The 11887-nt window shown below is 43.4% G+C and overlaps 1 protein-coding gene across 1 annotated transcript; it reads left to right on the top strand.

The window, feature by feature from the left end:
- The first annotated feature begins 276 nt into the window (after window positions 1-276).
- On the top strand, window positions 277-4105 carry ado (2-aminoethanethiol dioxygenase). The gene has a single exon (XM_062975773.1). The coding sequence runs from the start codon at window positions 291-293 to the stop codon at window positions 1095-1097; it is 807 nt and encodes a 268-aa protein (XP_062831843.1). The 5' UTR covers window positions 277-290; the 3' UTR covers window positions 1098-4105.
- The last annotated feature ends 7782 nt before the right edge of the window (window positions 4106-11887 follow it).

Raw genomic sequence — 11887 nt, 5'->3', positions numbered from 1 at the left:
GGAAATAAATGCCACTGTACGGAAGTTTGAGCATTCTTTAGCGTTTCCCTTTTTTGGTATGGGGATGTAAATTGATTTTTTTCCAATCTGATGGCCATTCTTGTGTTTTCCATATTTGCAGGCATATGGCATGCATCACCTTGACAGCATCATCTTTCAAGATTTTAAACTTGAAAACCATGCCTGCCCTAGGCTATGAAAATACCACAGGGCGGCAGGACTACACTTCCCACAGTTCCAGGGGAAAAGAAGCGGAAGTGGGGAAGGAGGGGGCGGGCGAGGCGCGGCGCATGCGCAGAAGGCCGGGCGCCATCCTCGGCGGCGGCGCTGCTGCTGAGGGGAGTAACGGCGCGATGCCCCGCGACCACAACATGGCGGCCTGCCTGATCCAGCGGGTGGCCCGCCAGGCCCGCCTCACCTTCTGCAACGGCGGCAACGGTGGCGGGGACGGGCCGCGCTTCGGGGAGAACCTGCAGCGGCTGCAGGAGCTGGTGGGCGAGGTGCGGGCCGAGGACCTGCGCCTGTCCCCGCGAGGCCCCTCGGCCGTGCCGGGCCCCGTGCAGCCCCCGGCCAGCTACATGCACATCTGCGAGACGGAGGGCTTCAGCATGGGCGTCTTCCTGCTCCGCGCCGGGGCCCGCATCCCGCTCCACGACCACCCGGGCATGCACGGGCTGCTCAAGGTGCTCTACGGCACGCTCCGCATCGCCTCCTTCGACGCCCTCGACGAGGCCTCGTCTTCCGAGCCCTCTCCCGGGCCTGGCCCCACCCGCCGGCGCCGCAAGGCCCTGCTGCGCGCGCACCGCCTGCACACGCCGGCCTCGGGGCCCTGCCGCCTGGCGCCCCAGGCTCACAACCTGCACCAGATCGAGGCCGAGGGCGGGCCCGCCGCCTTCCTCGACATCCTGGCGCCGCCCTACGACCCCGAGCACGGGCGCGACTGCCACTACTACCGCCTCCTGGAAGGACAGCCCCTGCCCCCGCCCTCCGAGGAGCCCCACGGCCTGCCCAGGGAGGTCTGGCTGCAGGAGGCCCCCCAGGCCCCCGACTTCTGGTGCGGAGGGGAGCCCTACACCGGGCCGCGCGTCTCTCCCTGAACGAGGGAGGGGGGACAGACAGGGCCCGGCCTGCAAACCCCATTTGCCCCTCCCAGGGGTCCAGCAGTGCAGCAGGGAGGGGGTCTGCACCTCCTCTGAGTCTCCCGGTGGGTCCAGGCTCATGGGACTAAATGTCTTCTCAAGATCCATCAGGAAATCGTATCTCTCACTTCTGATGGCTAGCAGTGGAACAGGAAGGGGTCTCCCCCATGTCACAATCTCCCCATGAAGGGTAGCACTGGGCCCAGGCCCATGGGACTAAATGTCTTCTCAAGAGACATCGGGAAATCTTATGTCTCCCTTCTGATGACCAGCAATGGAGCAGGAAGGGTTCTCCCTCATGTCACAATCTCCCCATGAAGGGTAGCACTGGGCCCAGGCCCATGGGACTAAATGTCTTCTCAAGATCCATCAGGAAATCGTATCTCTCACTTCTAATGACCAGCAATGGAGCAGGAAGGGTTCTCCCCCGTCACAGTCTCCCCTTGAAGGGCAGCACTGGGCCCAGGCCCATGGGACTTCCTATCTTCTCAAGAGACATCAGGAAATCTTATGTCTCCCTTCTGATCACCAGCAATGGAGTAGGAAGGGGTCTCTCCCATGTCACAATCTCCCCATGAAGGGCAGCACTGGGCCCAGGTCCATGGGACTTCCTATCTTCTCAAGAGACATCAGGAAATCCTGTGTCTCCCTTCTGATGACCAGCAATGGAGCAGGAAGGGTTCTTCTCCATGTCACAGTCTCCCCTTGAAGGGCAGCACTTGGCCTTGCCTCCATCACGTACTGTCCCTCCTTAGTGACACCAGGAAATCTCTCTATCCCCTCCCAGGGACCCAGCAGTAGAGAGGAAGGGGATCTGCCCTGTGTCTGAGTCTCCCCTTGAAGGGCAGCACTGGGCCCAGGCCCATGGGACTTCCTCTGTTCTCAAGAGACATCAGGAAATCTCTTATCTCACCCTTCTGATGGCCAGCAGTGGATGAAAGAGGAGTTTGCCCCATGTCTGAGTCTCCCCTTGAAAGGCAGCACTTGGCCTTGCCTGCAGCACGTAGGGCCCCTTTTCAGAAACACCAGACATGGGCAAACTTCGGCCCTCCAGGTATTTTAGGCCTTAACTCCCACAATTCCTAACAGCCAGTAGGCTGTTAGGAATTGTGGAAGTTGAAGCCCAAAACACCTGGAGGGCCGAAGCTTGCCCATGCCTGCTGCAGAGAATCCCTCTTTCCCATCCCTGATGTCCAGCACTGAAGGAGGAAAGGGGTCTCCCCCATGTCTGAGTCTCCCCTTGAAGGGCAGTGCCGAGCCCAGCCTGCTATCTTCTCAAGATACATCAAGAAATCTCTTATTTCTCCCTTCTGATGGTCAGTAGTGGAGAAAAGAGGGGTCTGCCCCATTTCTGAGTCTCTCCTTGAAGGGCAGCACATGACCCAAGCCCACAGGGTTCCCCCTTCAGAGACACCAGGCAATGCCTTTTTCTCCTCCAAGCAGTGGAGGAGAAAGGGGGGCTCCCCCAAGCCAATCCATCCAAGAGGTTTGAGATATGCTGCTTCTATACTGAGGGTTTTGAAGCTGCTACAATCCTGTTTTTAACCTGACTTTTTGAAGAATTGTAATCACAATGACAGTATAGTTCTTGCATCAAGAGAACGAACACAGTAGTGGAGGAGAAAGAGAATCTGCCCCATGCCCATTCATCCGGGAGATTTCAGAGTTACTGCTGCTCTTATACTGAGGATCTTGAAGCCATCAAACCCTGCTTTTCCCCCGGCCAGATGCTTTTAAAGGAATTGTAATGGTAGCAACTGCATAGGTCTCTTTGCATCAAGAGAACTGCATTGGTTCCTCAACATCTCGGCCTGTCATGTGCATCTGGCTCAGCGTGATCCTGGCAATCAAAGCTCACTGGTTAAAAGGAAAAGAGGGCACATTTACTGACAGTGTCTCTTCGGATAGAAGAACAGTGGGTCTTTCACACCTGTTTTGAGTCCTGTCCCACTCAAATGGTAGATGTTCATGCAATTTTTTTTTTTTGAAAATTGGGTTTTGGTTCTTCTTCCACTCAGATTCATAGTAGTACAAAAGCAGAAACACTTTGAGACCCTTCTTTTGCAGGGGCAATAATACAGACTAAGCTGCTTTGATGTGGACCATTTTCGGTTTAGTGAAAGAAACAGCATCCACCATTCGGTTCAGTTTTTAACCTGTGCCCCTTTTCTGTCTAAGAAGGTACAAAATTGAGGGACTACCCTTCCAATTATGGGGGTCCCTGTACATTTATTAGAAACCAACTGACGTGACAGAATGGAAAAAACACTCATATTCACTTTGGTCTGTGAACCTTCCTCTTTTACTACAGCTGAAAAAGAAGAAAGGCAATACGATTTTTTTGTGGCTTACTAATTATATGCCATGTGAAGGTCCAAACAATTTCCCGTAGTTCCTATAGTTGATTGAATGGGTTGAGGTTTTACATCTGATAGGGATATTATCCTAATACCTTTCTCCAGAATGGTTTTAGGAGAAAAAATGTGTTGAAGAGGCAAGATGCCACATTGGTGGTGGAAGCACAGAATCATTTGGGATGTTGCCAGGTTAAGAGATGATCTTTGAAATTACTGATGTGTTGAGAGAATGCTTTCTAGATATTAAAAATGGGAAATCCCGATTATCTGTTGTGATTTCTTTAGCAAAGTGGCAACAATGTTTTTCCTAGTAGATTTTACTGCAAAGATTTATTTCACAGTATTTTTGAGGAGGAGCATTACGCAACACAAGAACAGATGGTGTTTTTCGCAATTGGTGATAATAGTCTTAGTTTCTGGCACAACTTCTAGCAAATATAAAATCTACCACATTATAGTCACTGGCTGATTCTGGCTTGACCTTTGTTGTTTTTCTAACCAGAGCTACCCCTTTGTGCACATCAATGTTGTACTGAAGTAATGTACTTTTCCTTTTTACTATTTATAGAGTTACTTTGCACAACTTTTATTAAAAGAGGAGAAAATGGATTTGTCCTACTGATATTTTAGTATTTTCTTCTCAACAGCATGGGTATAATAAAGTTGTGTTCTTTATGCCTATGTTGCTCATAGTGCTGGAAAATCTTGTGTTTCTGTTAATAGAAATACACTAAAAAGATCACTGTTATATCCATGCTATGGAAATAAGTGCCATGCAAATCTTCATGAAGTTGCATCCATTATTTTATTATTTTGGTGCCTATAGAAATGTTTCAGCAATTTACAGCAATGTATTAGTTTGGATGATTGCTTTCAGAAATAGTGGAGGGAAAAGCAACAACAAATTATGTATGGATACCTAGAGTTAATGAATGTCATAAGTGGCAATCTGCTGTTTCACCTTTTATTTTTGTACCATTTACTTAGGTTCCTTGACCAGTTCTCATCAAATTTTCATCTTTTCAAACACAGAGCAGTATTTCTAGATCTTAAGCTTGGTTAACTGCTCCTTCATCCAAACGTGCTTTATGCAGTAATGCTCAGAGAATGGAGAAAAATATCATGTGGGGAGAGTTTTATTCCCACTAAAACCATGTTGTGCTTGCTAAAAGTACAACTTGAAGAAAACTAGGAAGATATGTGCTTGCTGGGGTCATTCCTGAAGGACTGCTATCAATTGGAAGTGAAAATACTGAATGGGCCAGTGGTCTGACTCAGTAAGAAATCTTAGGAGGAGGAGGATTAACCTTGTTACTAAAACAAAAGACATCAATTTGCATTCTAACAACCGTCATAGTGAGTTGCAGAAAATAAATGATCATACTGCTTAAATAATACACAATATGTTACCTTCAAAAATAATGAGAAATCATCATCTGTACTTGCTTTCAACAAAGAAATTCTTGAAACGTTGGAAAAAAACTAGGTTAACCTTCTGCATTTGCAAGCAAAGTGTTAAAATCTGTGTGGATTCTGATATCCCATGACTGCCTTTTATCTCATGGAGTGTTTCCATGTGGAAATAGAAATAGTGATGGCTTAATTACTTGTGGAAGTAGCACATGTTTCAGGGAGTCGTTAGAAAACTATGGTTTTCTTTTAGCAAGAGTCTTATAAGCAACATTACTTAGTTTTCATAGTGCTCACCTATCTGCATAGTTAATAGAAAGTACTTTATATTTATTAGTGGTGAAAAAAGTACTACTGTGTTTCATCTTGAACAATTACAATCTTTTAAAAATGTACAAAGAGTGTTTGATGGGTGTGAAAACCATACTTTGGTTAAGCCAGGGAAGGCTATAATGGCTAAACTTAATATTGAAACATGATGTAAGCCATGTGACCTCTGGGATGGTATCTGAATATGCAAGGTAGTATTGCTTATGTGGTGCGAGGGTGGCATTGTCATACTCTGGTATTGTGGTGTGTATGAGCTTTTACTGAAACGTGGCTATACAGAACCTTTCTAAAGTGCCAGTTTCCCAAAAGGTATTACATTGGATCTAAATAGAGCTTGGGAATATTTGATCCGACTAAAGCCAGTAGCCCCACTTTTTAGAGGATTCTGGATGTTATAATCCCCAGTGTAATTTCTCAAGTCTGGATTTCCTCAGCAAAACTTTTCTGTGTGTAGTTGTTACAAAGGACAGACTACCTAAAGCCTTTTCTTTTGGGGAAAAAAGTATATCTGGCCATGGGCTAAAATTATTTGTTTCTTTCCTGGAAAACCTTCAGGTACTGGTAACAATTGCTTTCGAGACTGGGACTGACCCAGAAACACCACCATGAATAGTTCTGCTTTCAGGTATTGTATCACAAATTCAGTAATTCAGTGTACTGACATGGGACTTTTGGAAATTGAAGTCCAAAACACCTGGACAATCACAAGCTCTTCAGCTCTGCTGTTATTACTATAATCAACAAAGTATTTTTCAGGTATATTGATACTCAACATTTTAAATAACTAGTAGATCCTCCAGGGAAAGCTGGACGGATGCTTTCCCAGAATATAGGAATATGTTACCCTGCATTATTCAGACTATTTTTTAATGCAACAAACTGGCTATAACTCAGGCACGGGCAAACGTTGGCCCTCCAGGTGTATTGGACTTTAACTCCCACAATTTCTAACAGCCGGTGAGCTGTCTGGGATTTTTGGGATTTGAAGTCCAAACATCTGGAGGGCTGAAGTTTGCCCATGCGTGCTATTACATATAATCTGGAAAACTCAACTGAACAGCCTTTTACAAACCATTAAAACAGAAGTCCTTGTACTTGCACTACAATGCATGGAATGGATGGGATTGTGGTCTATATTCATTTCCCCCAACATATCCCAAGATCCACTAGCAAAAGCTTGATGGAAAACGGGTCAGTTTGGATCCACCCAGTGGAATCCTGTTGCCTCTTCCATAAGCTCCTTATGCATGCATACTTTGCTACCCACTAGGAAGAATCAGCGTCTTTCATTGAAGATGACCTGTTTCTAATTTCCTAACCTTTTGAAAACCAGGTTCTCTGAATCAGTTGTGTTGCCTAGCAATAATTGCAGTTTCCCAGGTTCTTAAAGGTGCTCCAAATCTATAGTGTCCTAATCTTCACATAACAAAGTAATGCCACCATGTTCCCCCAGTAGTGGATGAAGGATTCCTTGTAGGTAGATCAGTGAGACTGATGTAGGTTTCAGATCAGATTTTCCAGGAGCTGTCCAAGGTGAACCCTGGCCAACAGTCTGATTTGACACCTTGATCAGTTCAAACACAGACCAGAATTACTGAGAGGGGGGCCATTTTTGTGTGTGTCAGAAGCGACTTGAGAAACTGCAAGTCATTTCTGGTGTAAGAGAATTGGCCGTCTGCTAGGATGTTTGATGTTTTATCATCCTCGTGGGAGGATGTTTCGTCTCCCCTTATGGAGAGCTGGAGCTGACAGGGATCTCACCCGCTCTCCTCAGATTCGAACCACCGACCTATTGGTCAGCAATCCTGCCTGCACAAGGGTTTAACCAAGTGGTTCTCAACCTGTAGATCCCCGGGTGTTTTGGCCTACAACTCCCAGAAATCTCAACCAGTTTGCCAGCTGTTAGGATTTCTGGGAGTTGAAGGCCAAAACATCTGGGGACCCAAAGGTTGAGAACCACTGGTTTAACCCATTGTGCCACCGGTGGTTCCAGGGGAACCATTGTATTCCTTATTTCAAATTTGGAATAAGAAGTATTGGCCAACAGTGGCACTCCTAAAACCACCCTCTTTATATTCATTGCGGTTTTGATCTGAACTGGATGCTTGATGGCTCACACCTCGGGCATCTAACCAGGACACCAGACCACTGTGGGTTGAGGTTGTGCTGGGAACAAAAGGCTTCTTGTGCACTTGATTATAACGGGTTCTGTGTAATATTCAAGCTTTTCTTTAATATGTGCTCTTTTAATGTTTTTAAAGCATAGGCTTTTCTCTTTTCAAAGCCAGACTTCATGGCTTCAGCCTTGTATGGATAATAGTTCAGGCTGGGTTGCAGTCCTCATGAATCGCTGCTTGAGATTAATTTTTTTAAGGATTTATTTCAGCTCAAATAAAGCACAGTGCCGTAGAAAAGTTAACTGCACAAAGATTTCTCTTTAAGAATGCAGCATCTATTAATATATCTGCAAATATTAAGACATGTGTTTGATATTGATTTCACAAACTTCTTTTCAGAAAGAGTTGGAGGACATGTGCCTGCCCAGTCTCCCAACTCTATTAGATTCATTTCATAAACAGTGGTGGAGGTTGATGGATAATGAAGCTTATCTAGAGGTCCACAAGTTCTTAGAATAACACTCAAAATACTGTAATGCACACCTTTTCTAACAGCTTTCAATCGTGGTGGACAAGATAGTAACCACAGCCCCACTGGGATTTGAAAGAAACTACAAGTCAAATATGTGATGATTACACTAGTTTCCTGGGATACACTGATTCAAGGAAACAAATGTGTTTTAGGGTAAATGTGGTCCAGCAGCTTACTCCATGCCTTGTATAAATTAAAGGGCTATTAAAGTGCGGGGGAAAAAATGGCTTCTTTTGGGACTGGACAGTAATATAACCACCCTCACTTCCAGTATTTCTGCAAACCCCCTACATGACACATACACTATTACATGTGCACAGTAATTCTTAAAAAGGTACTAATATGCAATTACTCACAAGACTAGGTTCTAAAGCAGTGGTTCCCAACTTGTGGGTCCCCAGATGTTTGGCCTTCAACTCCTAGAAATCCTAACAGCTGGTAAACTGGCTGGGATTTCTGGGAGTTGTAGTCCAAAATACCTGGGTACCCACAGGTTGAGAACCACTGTTCTAAAGAGAACATAGAATGTAACAATTTCCCTTACAACATGACTGTTTTAACACCTCCTGGCAAGCTGAGAGGCATTTAAACCTGTGACCTAGTTGAAACGGAACCTCAATTGTGCCGTGATGCTCTTCTTTTCTTTTCTTTTTTTTACAAAGCCACAGACACCTTTCCTTGCCCATTTTTGCCTTGAAAGCCCCTTTTCTCCGAGTGGGCCCTGGAGGTTGATGGATTGGTTGGTGTGGTATTTTATTTCCTCAGCCTGCTTAAATTAGATTGCTCTAAATCACGGAACGGTAGTGAGTCAAAAACGCCCCCATTTGTATTCACATTTCTATTTATTACGAGCAGGGGAAGTCCCAAGTGTTCCTGACTCAGAGACTGTGTTTGCCCAGAGTCCCCTGCAAAGAAGATAAAGAGGGTGTGAGCGCAGGATTTCAGGCTATTCTGGAACCTCAGGCAGGATTTTCATCAAACCAGCAACCTCAGTACTGTACACTTTTTCATGTGCAGGATCTGACATGCAATCTTCAGAATTCCCCAAACAACATAGTACTAGCTATATTCCCTGAGCATTATGGGCATCATAGTCCAAAAAAGGCATATTTCCAACCTCTGTTCTGGAAAAGGGTTGCCATGTTTTTAAATAGCAATAAGGAACAGCCAAAATTTATGTCACATAGGGTTACCCAACTGGAAGCGGCTGTTCTCAAGAATGTGTTTGACCATTGCAACTAATAAAATTATTAATTTTCAGTTTATTTAGCTACAGTAGAGTCTCACTTATCCAAGCCTCGCTTATCCAAGTTTCTAGATTATCCAAGCCATTTTTGTAGTCAATGTTTTCAATATATCGTGATATTTTGGTGCTAAAATCGTAAATACAGTAATTACAACATAACATTAATGCGTATTGAACTGCTTCTTCTGTCAAATTTCTTGTAAAACACGATGTTTTGATGCTTAATTTGTAAAATCATAACCTAATTTGATGTTTAATAGGCTTTTCCGTAATCCCTTCTTATTATCCAAGATATTCGCTTATCCAAGCTTCTGCCAGCCCGTTTAGCTTGGATAAGTGAGACTCTACTACTGTATTTCTCTGTAAACATACTGTCTGTACTCTCTAAACATAACTTATTTTACATTACTTTCCATTAATGTTTTTTCCTGGGTCTTTTAAAGTATGCATCAGCAGTCATTAATGAATTTAAATTTGGGATTATTGATGTCTCATTCTGTCTATGTAACGGCCAGGTTTTTCGGCTCTTAACTAAGGGATGTCCAGCAACTCTAACTCTAGAAATGTGGGAGGGGGATAATTTCCCCTTGTGAATAGTGTGATACATTAAACATCTAGTTTCTAGGGTAAGCTCAAAAGTGATTGGTATTTTGGGGTGGAAGAGGAGAATCAAAGGCTGCAATTCTTTTTTAAAATTGGGATATAAGCTCCTCTGTAATTAAGGAGGCCTACTTCCAAGTATATACAATATGACCCTCCCCCCAAGTCCACAAGGAATATGGTCCCAGACTCTGTGGATACACAAAATCACAGATAACAAACCCCTATTGAAATAAAGATCTGGCTCAAAAATACCATAACACTGGAGGATCCAGAAATTGTATAGAGATGCGATATTCTGTCAGAAGTGGGTACAGGAGAGTCTCACTTATCCAACATAAACAGTCCAGCAGAACGTTGGATAAGTGAATATGTTGGATAAAAAGGAGGGATTAAGGAAAAGCCTATTAAACATCAAATTACATAATGATTTTACAAATTAAGCACCAAAACATCATGTTATACAACAAATTTGACAGGAAAAGTAGTTCAATATGCAGTAATGCTATGTAGTAATTACTGTATTTATGAATTTAGCACCAAAATATCACAATGTATTGAAAACTGACTACAAAAATGTGTTGGATAATCTAGAACGTTGGATAAGTGAGACTACTGTAATTGAAATGGCGAGTCCTGATGCCATGGATACAGAGGTCATACTGTACACATAGAAGCATTTATCACTGTCATAATTCTATTCAGGATTGAATCTTATTTACTTTTATGGAATTTACATCTGAATAAACATGCAGAGGAATAGGCTGTTCAATTAGTTCCATGTTTCTTTAGAACCAACAACAGTATAAAGGTGTCTTCTCAACTTGGTACTCTCTGCGAATGTGTAACTAGGAGTCCCATCATCCTAGTGTTGGATTTTGGTTCATCACATCAAGAAGATGTCTGGGGAGGGAGGATCAGTTTGTCAACTTTTATTGAAGGCACAGTGAGTGATGAAGGGCAAATTTTCCTTGATGATAAAGGTGTGCCTCTCTGGAAGTAACACATCCTAAAGGGCACATGGCATCTACCTGAATGGATTTAAGGAGCAGCTTTCCTTAAGGGTCCAAAGAGATCTTTTAGCACCTTAGAGACTGCATCTGAGGAAGGAGAGTTACTCTACGAAAGCTAATGCTACCACCTCGTTTCATACCGTTAGTTTCTAAAATGCTACAATATCTCTTTACCTATTGACATTCCAGACTAGATCTTCGGATTCTTTCCAAGGGATTCCCAAATGCATCCCTACACACACACATAGTTCCACCATGCCCGAACTAGCCACACCATCATGCTATTTTATAAGATTTGAGTTGAAGTGGCAAAAAGCCACACTGGCATAATGGTTTGAATGTTCAACTATGACCCTAGAAATCAGGGTTTGAGTCCATGGATTCCAGGAAAACTTACGATAGTTTGCCTTAAGGTTGCCATGAGTCAGAAATGACTTGAAGGCACATAGCAATAGCAAACAAATACAGTAGAGTCTCACTTATCCAAGCTAAACGGGCCAGCAGAACCTTGGATAAGCGAATATCTTGGATAATAAGGATTAAGGAAAAGCCTATTAAACATCAAATTAGGTTATGATTTTACAAATTAAGCACCAAAACATCATGTTATACAACAAATTTGACAGAAAAAGTAGTTCAGTACGCAGTAATGTTATGTTGTAATTACTCTATTTATGAATTCAGCACCAAAATATCATGATATATTGAAAACATTGATTACAAAAATGCCTTGGATAACCTAGAACCTTTGATAAGCGAGTCTTGGATAAGTGAGACTCTACTGTATAAGGAAAGACCAAAATCTATTGAACCCAACAGGAATCAGAGTACCAGGAAATGAACTTAGGCTCATTTGTTTTTGTATTACAATGAAAAAAGTGTTGGGTTGTAACATTGCTTGTTTCACAGTGTTAGAAGCAGAAACAAACAAGTTTTGATGATGTAAATTAATATTTGGGGAAACCACTTGAAGTTCTTATATTTCTACCTGGGAAAGATTCTCAAACTGTGTAATCTGGCTCTTCATTCACCACTACAGTAGAGTCTCGCTTATCCAACATTCTGGATTATCCAACACATTTTTGTAGTCAATGTTTTCAATACATTGTGATATTCTGGTGCTAAATTCGTAAATACAGTAAT

The sequence above is a fragment of the Anolis carolinensis genome, chromosome 3, assembly GCF_035594765.1.
Source record: "Anolis carolinensis isolate JA03-04 chromosome 3, rAnoCar3.1.pri, whole genome shotgun sequence".
Lineage (NCBI taxonomy): Eukaryota > Metazoa > Chordata > Lepidosauria > Squamata > Dactyloidae > Anolis > Anolis carolinensis.
The sequence above is the reverse complement of the archived record's forward strand: the minus strand, read 5'-3'. Positions and strand labels throughout refer to the sequence as shown.

What these genes read in the sequence shown, in the direction of transcription:
- ado (XM_062975773.1), top strand. Translation starts at nt 291, where the DNA reads ATGCGCAGAAGGCCGGGCGCCATCCTCGGCGGCGGCGCTGCTGCTGAG.